This window comes from Tribolium madens, unplaced genomic scaffold (genome assembly GCF_015345945.1).
Source record: "Tribolium madens isolate multiple individuals breed KSU strain unplaced genomic scaffold, Tmad_KSU_1.1 Scaffold_19;HRSCAF=116;Tcas5.2_LG9, whole genome shotgun sequence".
Lineage (NCBI taxonomy): Eukaryota > Metazoa > Arthropoda > Insecta > Coleoptera > Tenebrionidae > Tribolium > Tribolium madens.
In genome coordinates this window covers 6,293,059-6,306,024 of record NW_025400983.1, presented here as the reverse complement: position 1 = coordinate 6,306,024, position 12,966 = coordinate 6,293,059, and the positions used below count along the sequence as shown (strand labels likewise).

General features: G+C 38.6%; 1 protein-coding gene across 1 annotated transcript in view; it reads right to left on the bottom strand.

The window, feature by feature from the left end:
• Positions 1-12,966, bottom strand: part of LOC123015528 — a 106,798-nt gene that overhangs the window by 50,263 nt on the left and 43,569 nt on the right. Inside the window, 8 exon segments of the mRNA XM_044415296.1 lie at positions 47-229; positions 406-621; positions 7,208-7,291; positions 7,344-7,415; positions 7,466-7,609; positions 10,364-11,146; positions 11,801-11,941; positions 11,988-12,911. Of these exon segments, the coding sequence (XP_044271231.1) occupies positions 47-229; positions 406-621; positions 7,208-7,291; positions 7,344-7,415; positions 7,466-7,609; positions 10,364-11,146; positions 11,801-11,941; positions 11,988-12,911 (2,547 nt within the window).

Sequence of the window (12,966 nt, the reverse complement as noted above, 5' to 3'; positions counted from 1 at the left end):
AATTCAAAGTCAGTGTTTGTTGGGTGGTTTTGGCTGAGGATAGTACCTGGCACACAGCCAACGTAACCATTTCCTTGAAAACCTTCAGCACAGCTACAATCCGAGCCATGATTTGTGTTAACACAGACTGCGTTTTGGGCACAAGGGTTGTGCACGTCGCATGGCCTTTGACAAGCATGTCCGATGCAAGCTTCAGTCAGGGGACAATCGTTGTTGTTGGTGCAACTTACTGATAAAAAGGTGCAAAGAACATAGTAAGAGAAGAAGACTAGTCTAGGTATTTACATACTATTCACACGAAATTTACAAAAAAAAAACTATTTTTGTTGATTAGTTTGACTGTTATGTTGTTGATTATTGCTTTAATTGAATTATTTACATCGCGATAGTTAAATGTTATCTTACTTGTTGAGGATTTGAAGCATTTAACCGCAGGATTTCCTTCGTATCCCATGGGACATGTACATATCGGCCTGTGCATTTTCACTTGACACTTTGCAGTGTCCGCACAGGCGTTAGTGAACGCACAGGGATCCTCACACAACGACATGTAACAAGCCTCGCTTTCGAGACAGTCCATATCTGATTCGCATGGTTTAGGTGCTTTTGAGTGGGGTGGTTCTAGTAGACAGTTAGAGATTAATATATTATAACACCATATTAAAACGGCAGAGTTAAATATGAGAGGATTTTTAACAAAATATTTACAAGTTACCGCAAACCAAAAATTACCATGCTATTACTTTAAAAAAATCAATTTGGTGCAATTAGTTCGAATTATAAAGTGAAGAGACTATATTACAATTTTATACAAGGGCTGGTGTGTTCGGGGGCGAATAACTTGTGGCTTATACCTTGCAAGCAATTCCTTTTAGGATCTCCTGAGTATCCTGGTGGACACATGCAGATTTCCGTGTGGTTTTGCGCTGTACAAATTGCGTTTGGAGCGCAACGACCACCAATTGCGCAAATGTTAATGCATTGCTGGCATAGGCATGTTTCGAAAGGAGCACAGTCCGTGTCCGATTTACAAATATTAGTTAGGTTAGTAGTCCGTTCTGTGTAAGTCTCAATCGGAATAGGAGTTTTCGAAGTTAACATAGTTTCGACAGTTGTGGTTTCTGTATAACCTTCAGAAGTTATAGAAAACCGAAATTCTGTCGTTTGGGTTGATAAATTAAGACTTGGTACTTTAGTGGTACTTTCAGTTGTAACTCCTGAAATTGGCTGAAGAGTTTCTGTAGTAACACTACTTGAAGGAATAGGCTTTTCAGTTAAATATTCACCAGAAGTAGTTTCGGTACCAATTGATTTAACAGAAGTTTGCTCATTTGTAAAAACTTTCATGGTAGTGCCAAAACTAGAAATCGTCTCCGTTTGTGTGGGAATTTCAGTTATTTCAGATAAAGTTGTCGTTGTCCCGGGATGAGTACTTAATTGTGTGATTTGTTCGGTAGTGTATCCTTGAGTACTACCTATTTCCACATTTGTCGAGGTGGAAATAGGTAAAGTTGTGGTTGTTGCGGCAGTTTTCATTGGTAACGTAGTAATAGATACTTGTTTGGTTGATGTAACCACCGGTAAGGTGATACTCTTCATTGAAGTTTCTTCTATTTCTGTAATAGGTACTATCTCACGAGGAGTTGTTGTAGGCCTTAATTCCTTAGTTGTAGTTGAAGTAGGCATTTCGGTTATTAAATTAGCTCCCGGTAAAGTTGTTCCTTCTTTTTTAGTCACATTTTCTGTAAATTCTGTAATTTCAGCACTAGTAACTGTTTTAAAAGTAGTTGTATATTCAGTCGTCGTTGGAAGTAAAGTAATAGGAGTAACTACTTTTTTTATTGTAGTAACAAATGGAATAGTTGTAGCTTCAATACCTCTAGAAGTACTTTCCTCTAAGGTAGTATATTCATTTTCTAATTTCTTTGTAGTTGCGGTAATTGTAGGTTCTGTAGGCGAAGCAGTTTCAATTTCAGTTGATACAAGCGTAGTTACTTTTTTGCTTGGTTTTTCAGTTGTTAAGCCTATTTCCGTAGTTATTAAAGGTTTAGTAACGGATTTTGGGGTTGTTTCTTGTCCAATCACAACTACTGGAATAGTAGGATATCCAATCATTGGTTTTTCTGCCTCTGGAGAAACAGTAATTCCCTTCGTACTAGCAGTAACTTGTTCTTCAGTTACAGGTTGTGAATATTTTACGGTGTCACTTGTAGTTTCAAACCCGGATATGGTATAAGGAGGTGTTTCAGTTGTTTGTGTTATTGGAGTTTGTTCGGTAACTCTCTCTGAAGTTATTGTTATGCCAATAGAAGGTTCTGTTACAACTGTAACTTTTGGTACTCTTGAAAATTCTGTTGATTTTCCTGGTCCTTTTGTTGACTTCTCAGTACTTAAAGTAGTACGACCAGATGTTGTTCCACTTTCAGTTATAGTAGAAGCAGTTGCAGAAGTGTACAATTTTTTACTGGTGAATTCTGTTCTTTCTGCTGTTTCAGTCGAAGTTCCAACAGTTTTAATTACTGGAGACGTAAACTCAGTCGTAATTTCTTCAGTTACAAAAGTAGCTGAAGGTGGTGTTACAGTTTCAATTTTAATAGGAGAAGTAAACTCAGTTATTGGTTTTTCATAAGTAGATGTTTCTACTCTAGGTGGTGAAGTAAATTCAGATGTTTTACTTGATGTAGCTTCGGTTTTAATAGGTGATATATATTCAGTACTTGTTGGAGTACTAGGACGAAATTCAATTTTTGTTGTTTCTCCTTCCGGAATTTTGGTTGTCGTATATTCAGTACTACTTTTAACCCCTTCTGTTGTAACAGCTACAGTATATTTCGTTGAAGCCATTTCTGAAGTTAATGTTACAATTGATTCTGTTTGCGGATTTTCTGTTATTGTTTTTGTTTTTTCTTCACCTACCGTTGTACTTGTTGTTTCGGGTAAAATTATAGACGGTTTAGTTGTTGCTAATTCCTCAATTGTTGTAACGGGGGTTATTTGTTTCTCTGTTGTGATACTTACAAGAGGTGTTGTACTTTGTGGACCTTCGGAAGAAGCTTCTTTTGTAAAATAGTCTGTGATGGGAGTATATTTGCCTGTTATAAACTCAGTAATAATTTTTTCTGTAGTCAAAGCCGATTTTGTTGTTGGTCTAGAATATGCACTTGTGGTTTCAGGCGTAGTTTCAAAAGTTTTACCCGTTTTTTCGGTTTCGACACCTGAAGTTGTCGGGGTTGTGTATTCTTCAGTAAGTTTAGTGGTTTGTTCCGTTTCAGTATTTTTTACCCCAGGAATGGTAAACGCTAAAGGAGTCCGCAATGTAGTCATTGTCTTAAGAGGAAATTCCTCACTTGTCGATAAAGTTTTTTCTTTTTCTGTTACAAGTGATGTGTACACTGGTACAGTAACAGATTTTAATGTAGTGCTACCTTCTTTTGGAAAAACTGTTGTATACTCCTTTGCAGTTGTAGGCTTAGTTTCCTCTTTTTCAATTGTAGTTACAGTAGAAGTACTAATAGGGCTAGTATATAGTGTATGAGTTTCTGTTATTCCTTGACTTGTCATAAATTCCATAGTACTTATCTCAAGTTTTGTCGTTTCTTCAGCAACTTTTGGTGTTGTTACAGTAATGTATTCGGGAGGAATATTTTCTGTAATAATTGTTTCTCGAGTAGCAGAACTAACTGTGCTTTCAGGCAGAACAGTTTTAAAAAATTTAGTCGTTTTTTCTATTGGAATAGTTGCAGATTCACTTGAAGTCTTAGTACTAAATTCAGAGGTTTTAGGGATTTCTGTAAAAATTGTTGTTATGTATTGTTCTGTTGGTATCTGACTAGTATAGCCACTTGTTGTTGTTGAAGGACGTGTTACTTTTTCTGGAGTTGCTGCTGTCTCGAATTCAGTCGTAATAAATTGCTTTAGAGTACTAATTTCAGTTGGTATATGAGTATGAACAGTACTCTCTGGCACTGCTGTTGTATATCTTTCAGGAGCAGATGTTGTAAACGACACAGGGATTTTACTTTTCTCTGTTCCAAAGGGTGTAACTAGTTTTTCGGTTTCCATTTTGACAGTTGTAGGCAGTGTTTTAATATTATTGATAGTATATAATTCAGTACTGTAACTAGTAGTTATTTCTTCATTAAATGTTGTTGCTTGTTTTGTCGTTACACCTCTTTCAGTTGTTTTTTGGGCCTTCCCCGGAATTGTGTATATTTTTATAGTGGGTATCCCAGTTAGTTCTGGCACAGTAACATATCCAGAAATCATTGCTGATGTTGTACTTTCTGGTACTGTTGAAGATGATGCAAATGTTGTTGTTTCAGAAACAGTAGTAGCACGTGTCGACTTTTCTATTTTTTCAGTTGTAGTTTCAACTGGAAGAAAAGTTGATTCGTATCTTTTAGAAGTAGTCTCACTGGTTATAACAGTCGGTGTGCTAAAAATAACTTCAGGAATGGTAACGCGTGCACTAACCGTTTCTGTTGTAAATTCTTTGGAAGGCGTAGTAGTGTCGTATGCGTATTTGGTAGTAACGCCTACCGTACTCATTTCTTCCGTTACTCCTGTTGTTATTGTTTCCGTAAAAGGTTTACCACTCGTACTTACCGCAATAAATTCCGTTGTACCAGGTTCTACAGTAATTATATTTTTTACTTCAGTAACAATTGATTTCACTGTTGTTTCAGGTAAAGGAACAATACTAGCAGGTGTTAATTCTTTGTCTTTAACTGTTGTGGTTTTAACTGGAACAACAGTTGTTTCATATCTTTGAGAAGTAGTCTCAGTTGTGTATTCTGGTTTCAATCTTGTTGTTAAAATTCCTGATGTACTAGAAACCATTTCAGAAACTGTAACAGGTGTAATAATTGTTCCTGTCGCAGTTTCTTTGGGAAGAGTAGTTGTTTCTGGTACGTTTTTACCGACTGTACTAACTTTTTCTAGTATTTCTGATGTTGTTCCTTCTGTGAAGGGTTCACCAGTGGTACCTATTTCTTTTATGGTTACATTCTCTGATTCAGTAATAAGTGATTTTACTGTTGTTTCTGGTAATGGAACAATAGTTGCAGGTATTATTGTTGTAACAGGTCTAAAGGTTGTCACACCTTCTGGTGTACTAGACATTATTTCAGGATTTGTAACATTTGAAGTAGTTATTTTTGATGTCACTTCTGGAACGTACTTTGTTGTAGCACTTTCAGTACTAAATCCTTCTGTTGCTCTATATGTGGAAGGCTTACTAGATGAACTGGTCGTAGTACCAAATTCAGTTGTACCTGCTGCTGTAGCAGTTACATTTTCTATTTCAGTAACAAATGTCTTTGCTGTTCCTTCGGGTAAACCAGTTATAGTAACAGGTGTCAATTGTTCCACTGTTGTCTGTTGTACTTTTGTTGTTGGTGTACCTTCTGTAAAAGACCTTAATGTCGTAACTGAAACAGGAGTTGTTTCAGTTGTATATTCTATTTTCAGTCGTGTTGTTAAGCCTTCTGGTGTATTATAAATAATTTCAGGAGTTGTAACACTAGAAGTGGATTCTGTAATATTTTCTATAAAAGGTTTACTACTCGTAGTAACAATTTCTGTCATACGTATTTCTGTAACTCTTTCATTTTTTGTTTCAGTAACAGGAGTTGTTGTTTCTCCTAAGACAACTGTAGTAGCAGGTGTTAAGCCTTCTTCCACTGTTGTTTTCGGCATTTTTGTTGTTGTAGTAACTGGACTAGAAGTTGATGCATATGTTTCAGAAATTGTTTCAGTAGTATATTGAGATTGTAATTTAGTTGGCGTTGGTGTAGTTTCTTTAGTAGTTGAAGCAGTAGTGGTAATGTTTTCTGGTACCGTAATAGGTGAAGTAATTTCTTCAGCAATTGTAGTAGTTTCTGGTACGTATTCCACTTTTGTTGTTCCTTTCTCAGTTACTTCTGATGTTGTTCCTTCAGACAACGTTTGCATCGTTGTACTTCCTACGGTAATTATTTCTAGAGTAGTTATTTTCTTAACTTCAGTTACAAGACTTTCAGGAGTTGTTTCATGTAAACCAACCACAGTTACAGGTGTTGATACCTCAGCACTTATTTCTGTTGTATATTCCGGTTTTAACCTTGTAGTTATAATAGATTCTGTCGTCTCTGTCGTCGTTGGTAGTACTTCTTCTGTCACACTTTTTAATGTAGTTGTCTCTTCGGACAACAATTTACCAGTAGTACTAACAATTTTTGTTACTTCAGAAGTTGTTTCCTCTGGATACTGCGGTGTAACCGTAACAAACTTTTCTGTAGTTGTTGTAACGGGAAAAACTAATTCTGTTTTTTCTGTTGTGGTAAGTGGTCTACTTGTAAAAACCGTTCCCGGTTTAACCGCTTCAGTGGTTGTGGTTGTTTGATTTTCAATAGAAAGAGAAGTGTACAATTCACTTTTAATTGTTGTGTCTGCCGGTCCGGAAATATAAGGTGTCACTGGTATTTCTTTTGTTGTTTCAGGAATATGTGTTGTTAATTCTGTAGTTCCACTAGATGTTAGAATAGTAGGAATAGTAGTAGCACTAGTAGTTTGTTTTGTTATTTGTGAGAAAGTCACAGTTTGTGTTTCAGTTAGTGTACCTGGTGTTGAAGCCACCATATCTGTTATATTAAAAAAACAAACAACAAAGTAAGTAAAAGTGAATTTTATTAAACTTCAAATATAATACAAGTGATTATGGAGATGTTAGTAACATGTGCAATGGGAAGCGAAAGCTGGCCATAACCAAGTGGAAATAAGTAGAAAACTATTTACAACATATACACTACAGAATAGACATAAGATACACAAAACAATTGTGAAAGAAGTCATACATTTTTCACAAATATTGAAACAAAAGAGTCAGTCATAATTGACAGAGCACTGAGCGTGATGCCACAATGATCAGAACATAAAGTGTTGCTATTTTTACAAAATTTACAAATAGGTACATGTTAGGAAGAATATACAGTTAGATGATAAAGCTGCAACACAAAATCAATGATAAAATGGCTCTAAACATCAATAACTGTTGTTACGATGTACTTTACCCTTGCGGCGATGAAAAGCTGTCCAGTTCAAATGGCTTTTTCGTTGTTAAATTTTTGCGTTTATGGGGGATGGAATAGGGAAGGGAATGGTTTGACAAAAAACAGCAACACGTTTGGTGTAAACTTAAAACAACTAAAACCAGACTTGCTGGACTTACCTTTTATGCAAGCCCCGGTTGTGGGGTCACAAGCAATTCCAGGCGGGCAATGCTCGCAACCAGGCACAACTTTCGGTTCTTCGCCTGAAAGAAATTCTTGTTTGTATCCTTATTTAAGCCTTAAGACAATACTTACCAATAATGCATTTGCATCCGTCACAAATTAGATTACTAGCGCCACAATCTGAATTTTTCTGGCATTGACAAACTGTAAACACATTTTAAAATATTGTTGGTACAAAATATAAATGTTTGTACCTTTGACACACACGGGTTGGTGGTCTTGAACTTGGCAGTCGTGTGATTCAATACAAGGATTAGAAACTAAACATGGATTGCGACATTTCCCATCGATACAAGCATGTTGCCCTGTGCAGTCCGTATGCTGATAGCATTTGATGTCTATGAAAAGCATTTCAATTAAACTCGTGCCAATTTTCTACCAGTGCACAACAAAAATCATGATTAAAAACATACAACAAGCAAAAAAGCTGAAAACATAAGCGTCATGTATACAGAACTACTCTAACAAACAGGAAACTACCACCAATCTAAGCCCCGACACCTTCGCACACTACGAAACTTATGTACAACAAAATATATACACAATGAAACACAAAAAATGATTCGATTGAGACTCGAATGGTGATCCTGATATCTAATGGTCATGCAAATGATGTCCAAGGTTTGCGTATTTTAGACCTTGTACAACCTCGTGTTGTATATGAGGTTGTGTGACTATGCGCTTGCTATATCCATGGAATTCCAAGAAATGACTTGCAGACGCAGATTCGATAATATTGACTTTTGTTTACCTGGGTTTATTTTACAACCAATTTTTTCCTTTAGCGTTTGGTTTAATGGGCACAGGCATACAGGCTCGTGGGCAATCACCTGGCATGTTATGTTGGTTACGCAGGGACGGTAATGAAGGCACGGATTAATACAAGCATTTTTTATACATGTGGTGTTAAAGGAACAGTTACTAGGGGTTGTGCAGTAATTAGTCAAGACTGTTATGTTAAACAAAGACTCGTTTTGTTGGGGTACCACTATTGTAGTAATTTCTCCAATTGGTAGTTCGGTACTGGTGGTACTGGTCGGCTCTCTAGAAGTTGAAAGAGCCTTAGCTGTTTCGGTTCTAGAAGGATATGTTTCAGGCATTTGTGTAAAAGCAGTTGTTCTTTCAGAATGTAACTCAGTAGTTGCAGAAATAGTAGTGGAAATAAATTCCGATATTGTAATAGGTGTAGTAATTGTGGAACTTTCGGTTTTCTTAGAAATCTCTGATTCTGGAGTAGTCACATTTTCTGTTTTTGAAATGGCCGTTTTTACTGTTGTTTTAGGTACGTGGATAAAATATGGAGTAGTTGCTTCACTAGCAGTTGTTTTTGTTGTTATTGCGGGTAAACCTAATGTGGTTACAGGTGTTAAGCTTTCTACTTCTGTTGTAGTTACTAATTTTGATTCACCTAATGTTACAGGGGTAAAAATTCTTTGAGTTGTAGATTCTGGTTTCAATTTTGTTGTTGTATATATTTTTGTAAATTGAGTAGCGATACTTTCTTCAGTAGTAAAACCAGTACTAGAAATAACATTTGTAAATTCTGTTTCTCTTGTTGTTTCTTCAACACGTTCTGTACTAAGGGTGCTACCTTCTGTTATTTCTCTTGTCGTTTCAGTAGTTAATTCTTTACCAGTTGTACTACTTGTAGTAACAAATTCTGTTGCGCCTGTTTTTGGTGTTGTTTTGAATTCAGTTTCAGTAAATAGAACATTAACTGTTGTTTCAGGTAAACCAGTTACAGGAAATCTTTCTATTTCTGTTGTTGTTGTTTCTGTAACTGATGTAACAGGAGCAACGCTTTTAAAAGTTGTTGCATGTTCTCGTTCACCCACATTTGTAGTTTTTGCTAATTCAGAAGTTACTTCAATTTTCTTTGGAGAAGTAGTAATCAAATTTAAAGGTGTTTCAGAAGTACTGAGGCTACTCGGAAACGGTTTCACTGTTATAAATACTAAATTAGAATCTGTAAACATCTCTTGAGGAGTTACTTTTGTTTGCTCTATACTAGCCTTTGATACACCAACAGATTCAGTTGTTAATTCAGTTTCTATCTTGGTTGTTGTTTCTTCAGTCATAACACTGATTCTAGTTTGAGGCATACTGCCAGTGACTTCAGTTGTTTCTATAACCTCAACTGTTTTTCCGGTTGGTACTTCTTTTGTAGTTTCAGTAACTTCAAGGGTACTGATTGAAGAACTTTGTGTTATTTCTGTTTCGGCTGCTACTGTAGTACTTATAACTGTTTCAATTGGAGCTTCTGTAAGTAGGTAAGTTTTAGTGGAAAATTCTATTTTTTCTGTAGTCATTGTTACTGGGACAGTACTAGATATTTCTCCAAATATAGTATTTTCTTCTGTACTAGTTAAAATTCGCTCAGTCGTAGTACTTGGTGTTTCTATTGTCTCATGACCAGTAATGGGTGTTGTGGTTTTGACAGTCTCTATGTGGATACCCCGTTCTCGAGTGGTGCTGGTTTGGTTATAGGGTTTAGTAGTTGAGGTTTGGAGTTCAGTTATAAGGTTAGTTTTGGGGATGGCAGGGAAGCATTGTATTAACGCGTTGCCCTCGTAGCCAGTCGGACAAGTACATTTGGCTTTATGGTTAATTGCCTGACAGTTGGCACCTTTGCCACAATTCTTGGTGCAAGGATCTATACATATGTTTCCAATGCAGGTTTGTGCTTGTGTACAATCGGAGTCCGTAGTGCAGGTAACTTTTGTCGCGTTATCAGCTGTGAATACATTATATACATACATAGATACACTCTTATTTACAATCGTCGGGTTAGTCAAGTGCAGAGCGGTTAACGTTAGTTGAAAGTAGTAGGAGGTGAAAATATACAGCATACACTGATGTCCTTTTTTGAAGAGAATAGCAAGTGTAAGGGGAAAGTCGTGAAAAAAACTGGAGTACAAACAAGTGGTAAACGGCTTGTCTTTGCAGCAGTTTATCTGTACTTGTAAGTAGATAACGACGTAGCAAAGAAAGTTGGTCTATTACTGCATACTGTAACCGAAAGCAACGTAACTCATCGTTCATTGATGTTTGTCGTCAAGCACTAAGAGTTTGCACCGAGAGTGAGAGTTTACCTTTGAGACATCCATATTTTGGGTCGGATATAAATCCGGGCGGACAAAACTTGCAAATAGGTCTATGATCTTCGACGTAACAGGGCGTGTTCTCGGGACAGCTGGCGGTCGCACATGGATCTTCGCATCTAAATGCTCTGCACGCTTGGTGCGCCGGACACCCATTGTCTCTCAAGCAAATCGACAAGGAAGGATTGCAGTTTTTCAAGCAAATGCAAACGGGTTTGTGATTGAGCACATCGCAACCCTTTTCAGGCGGACAAGGCGATTTTTTCGAAGCGGTGCAAGGGTTCTGACATACATTATCAATGCACGCTTTGTTGGACGGACATTGATCATCACGCGCGCATTCACTAATCTCCGGAGCACAAGCGATCTCTCCACGCTCGTTAACCACGAAACCGCTTTTGCAGACGCAAGTGGCTTTATGGTGCGAGACTTCGCATCTCTTATTGCCGGTGCATTTGAACGCGGGGTTAGTGCAAGGGTCGAAGCACTCGCCTGAGGCCGCGTTACAGGCGAGGTCGAGGGGGCAGTGCGAGTCTTTGCGGCAGTGAGAGGGGGCGGGACGCGGTTGCGTCGAGAGACATTTGGGGTCGGGACGGCATTCGGTGTTCGCCATGCCCACGTGACACTCCGGGCAGGAGCATCGGGGGCGATGCAAGACCGTACGACAGAGGGCGTTCAGTCCGCAAGCGCCACGCAGCGTGCAAGGGTCTATGCACTGGTAGTTGATGCACGCCTTTTCGGTGGAGCATTCTAAGTCACTGTTACATTCGGCATCTACGGATACGTCGGGGTGGGCAGAAAAAAGAAAGCAATCGTAAGAACCGTGAAAGGAAGTATACATCGCACAATACACAACATCGCATGCGGGCGTGACTAAGACAGTCAGAGGGTGAGAGAAATGAAAGAGGCCATCTCAACGAGACACCGAACAAGCGGCAGTATTTACAAGCGCTAGGTGATGCTAGAGACCAATGCTAATGTACAATTCACTGTGAGAATGCTCCTTTCATAGTTCCCAATCTGACTTATCAGCCATCGGACCCGCTGCTGGTTGCACCGCGCCATCTAACTAATTCTGAGTTCTGTGTGTGGAATGTGGCTGGGTGAAAGGGCGTGTCGGGATCGTGTGAAAGGCAGATTGGAACCCTGAAGTGTACATTCCACATGTGTAACGCGACAACTATTTACAAATACTCCGCTCCGATCATCGCAACCTAGACCATATACTCCAACAACAACACATATCACTGGCTACGCTTCAATACTTGTGTTACTGTGAATTAACGTGCAAACTTTTTGTACACAGTGTGAATAACATTATTAATGAGGTACAAATTCTAATGCATAATCGCATTAGTCGAGCGGGAAGCCTATGTACTGTATACAATGTATGTGACTCTTGTAGTGTTAGTGTTAAACTCTGCTTACCCCTGCTGCACTCTACTTCGGGTCGACCTGTATGTCCCGGCAGACAGCGACAGACGAAGAACGCCTGTTCGCGTATACATTCCGCGTTCTTACCACAACCTTCCGTTCTACAATCGACAACGTTTCTTTCTTCCACAGTACCTACAAGTCCCATTAGGACACTCAAAACAGAAACTACATAACTTACATTCAATAGTCGGATCACCTTTCGGCAGCTCAGCGGGACAAAAACACTGAGTCTCTTTTCCGTGAACAATCCTACACTGAGCTCCAATACCACATAATTTCTTTTTACACAAATTAACCAATTCGGGTTCGCAGACGCATCCTCTATTAGGGTCACCGACACAACCCGGCAAACAACTGCACTCATAACGTCCGTTTGTATCCTTACACTTGGTATTAGCCCCACAAGGATTTTTCAAACATTCCTCATTTCCGCCCTTTTTACATTCAACTAGAGCATTTCCAAAGAGACCAGGGGGGCACGAACAGTGCGGTTTTCGATCAATTACCCGGCATTGGGCATTAATACCACACGCTTTATTCTCGCGACATGGATTTCTGCAAGCTCCATCAGGACTACATCTCTTATCACTCTCACAATCCGTATCCAGTCTGCATTCGTAAGGTTTACACTCGATTTTGGGATCCCCCTGATAACCATCAGGACACAAACACACTTTTCTACGATCGGTAGCTTGACAAATTGCATTTTTACCACAACTGTTAGCATCTTTGCATACATTTTGACATTTCTTGTTTCTGCAAACTTCAGAAGTGGAGCAGTCGTTATTAGAGCGACAGCCAGGTAAGCAAGCGCCTCTTGTACATATCTGGCCACGAGCACAAGGCATTTGCGTGGAGCATTTATTTCGACATTTACCAGATGAGCAGATTTCACCACAAGAACACTCTTTTGACGTTCGGCATGATTTGGTACAGTAACCTATTTCGTCACACTCGCAAATTCCATCACATTCAGTTACAGCTTTAGTGCAAGCGACTAAAGGATTGCCTAAAAAGTTTGAAGGGCAGCTGCATTGAGCTACATGGTTTTTGACTTTACAATCGGCACAATTGCCACAAGTCGTATTATAGTCACAAGGATCTGGAAATTATTATATTTCGTAGTTTCGATAATTTTTGTGAAAAAGATAACTTAC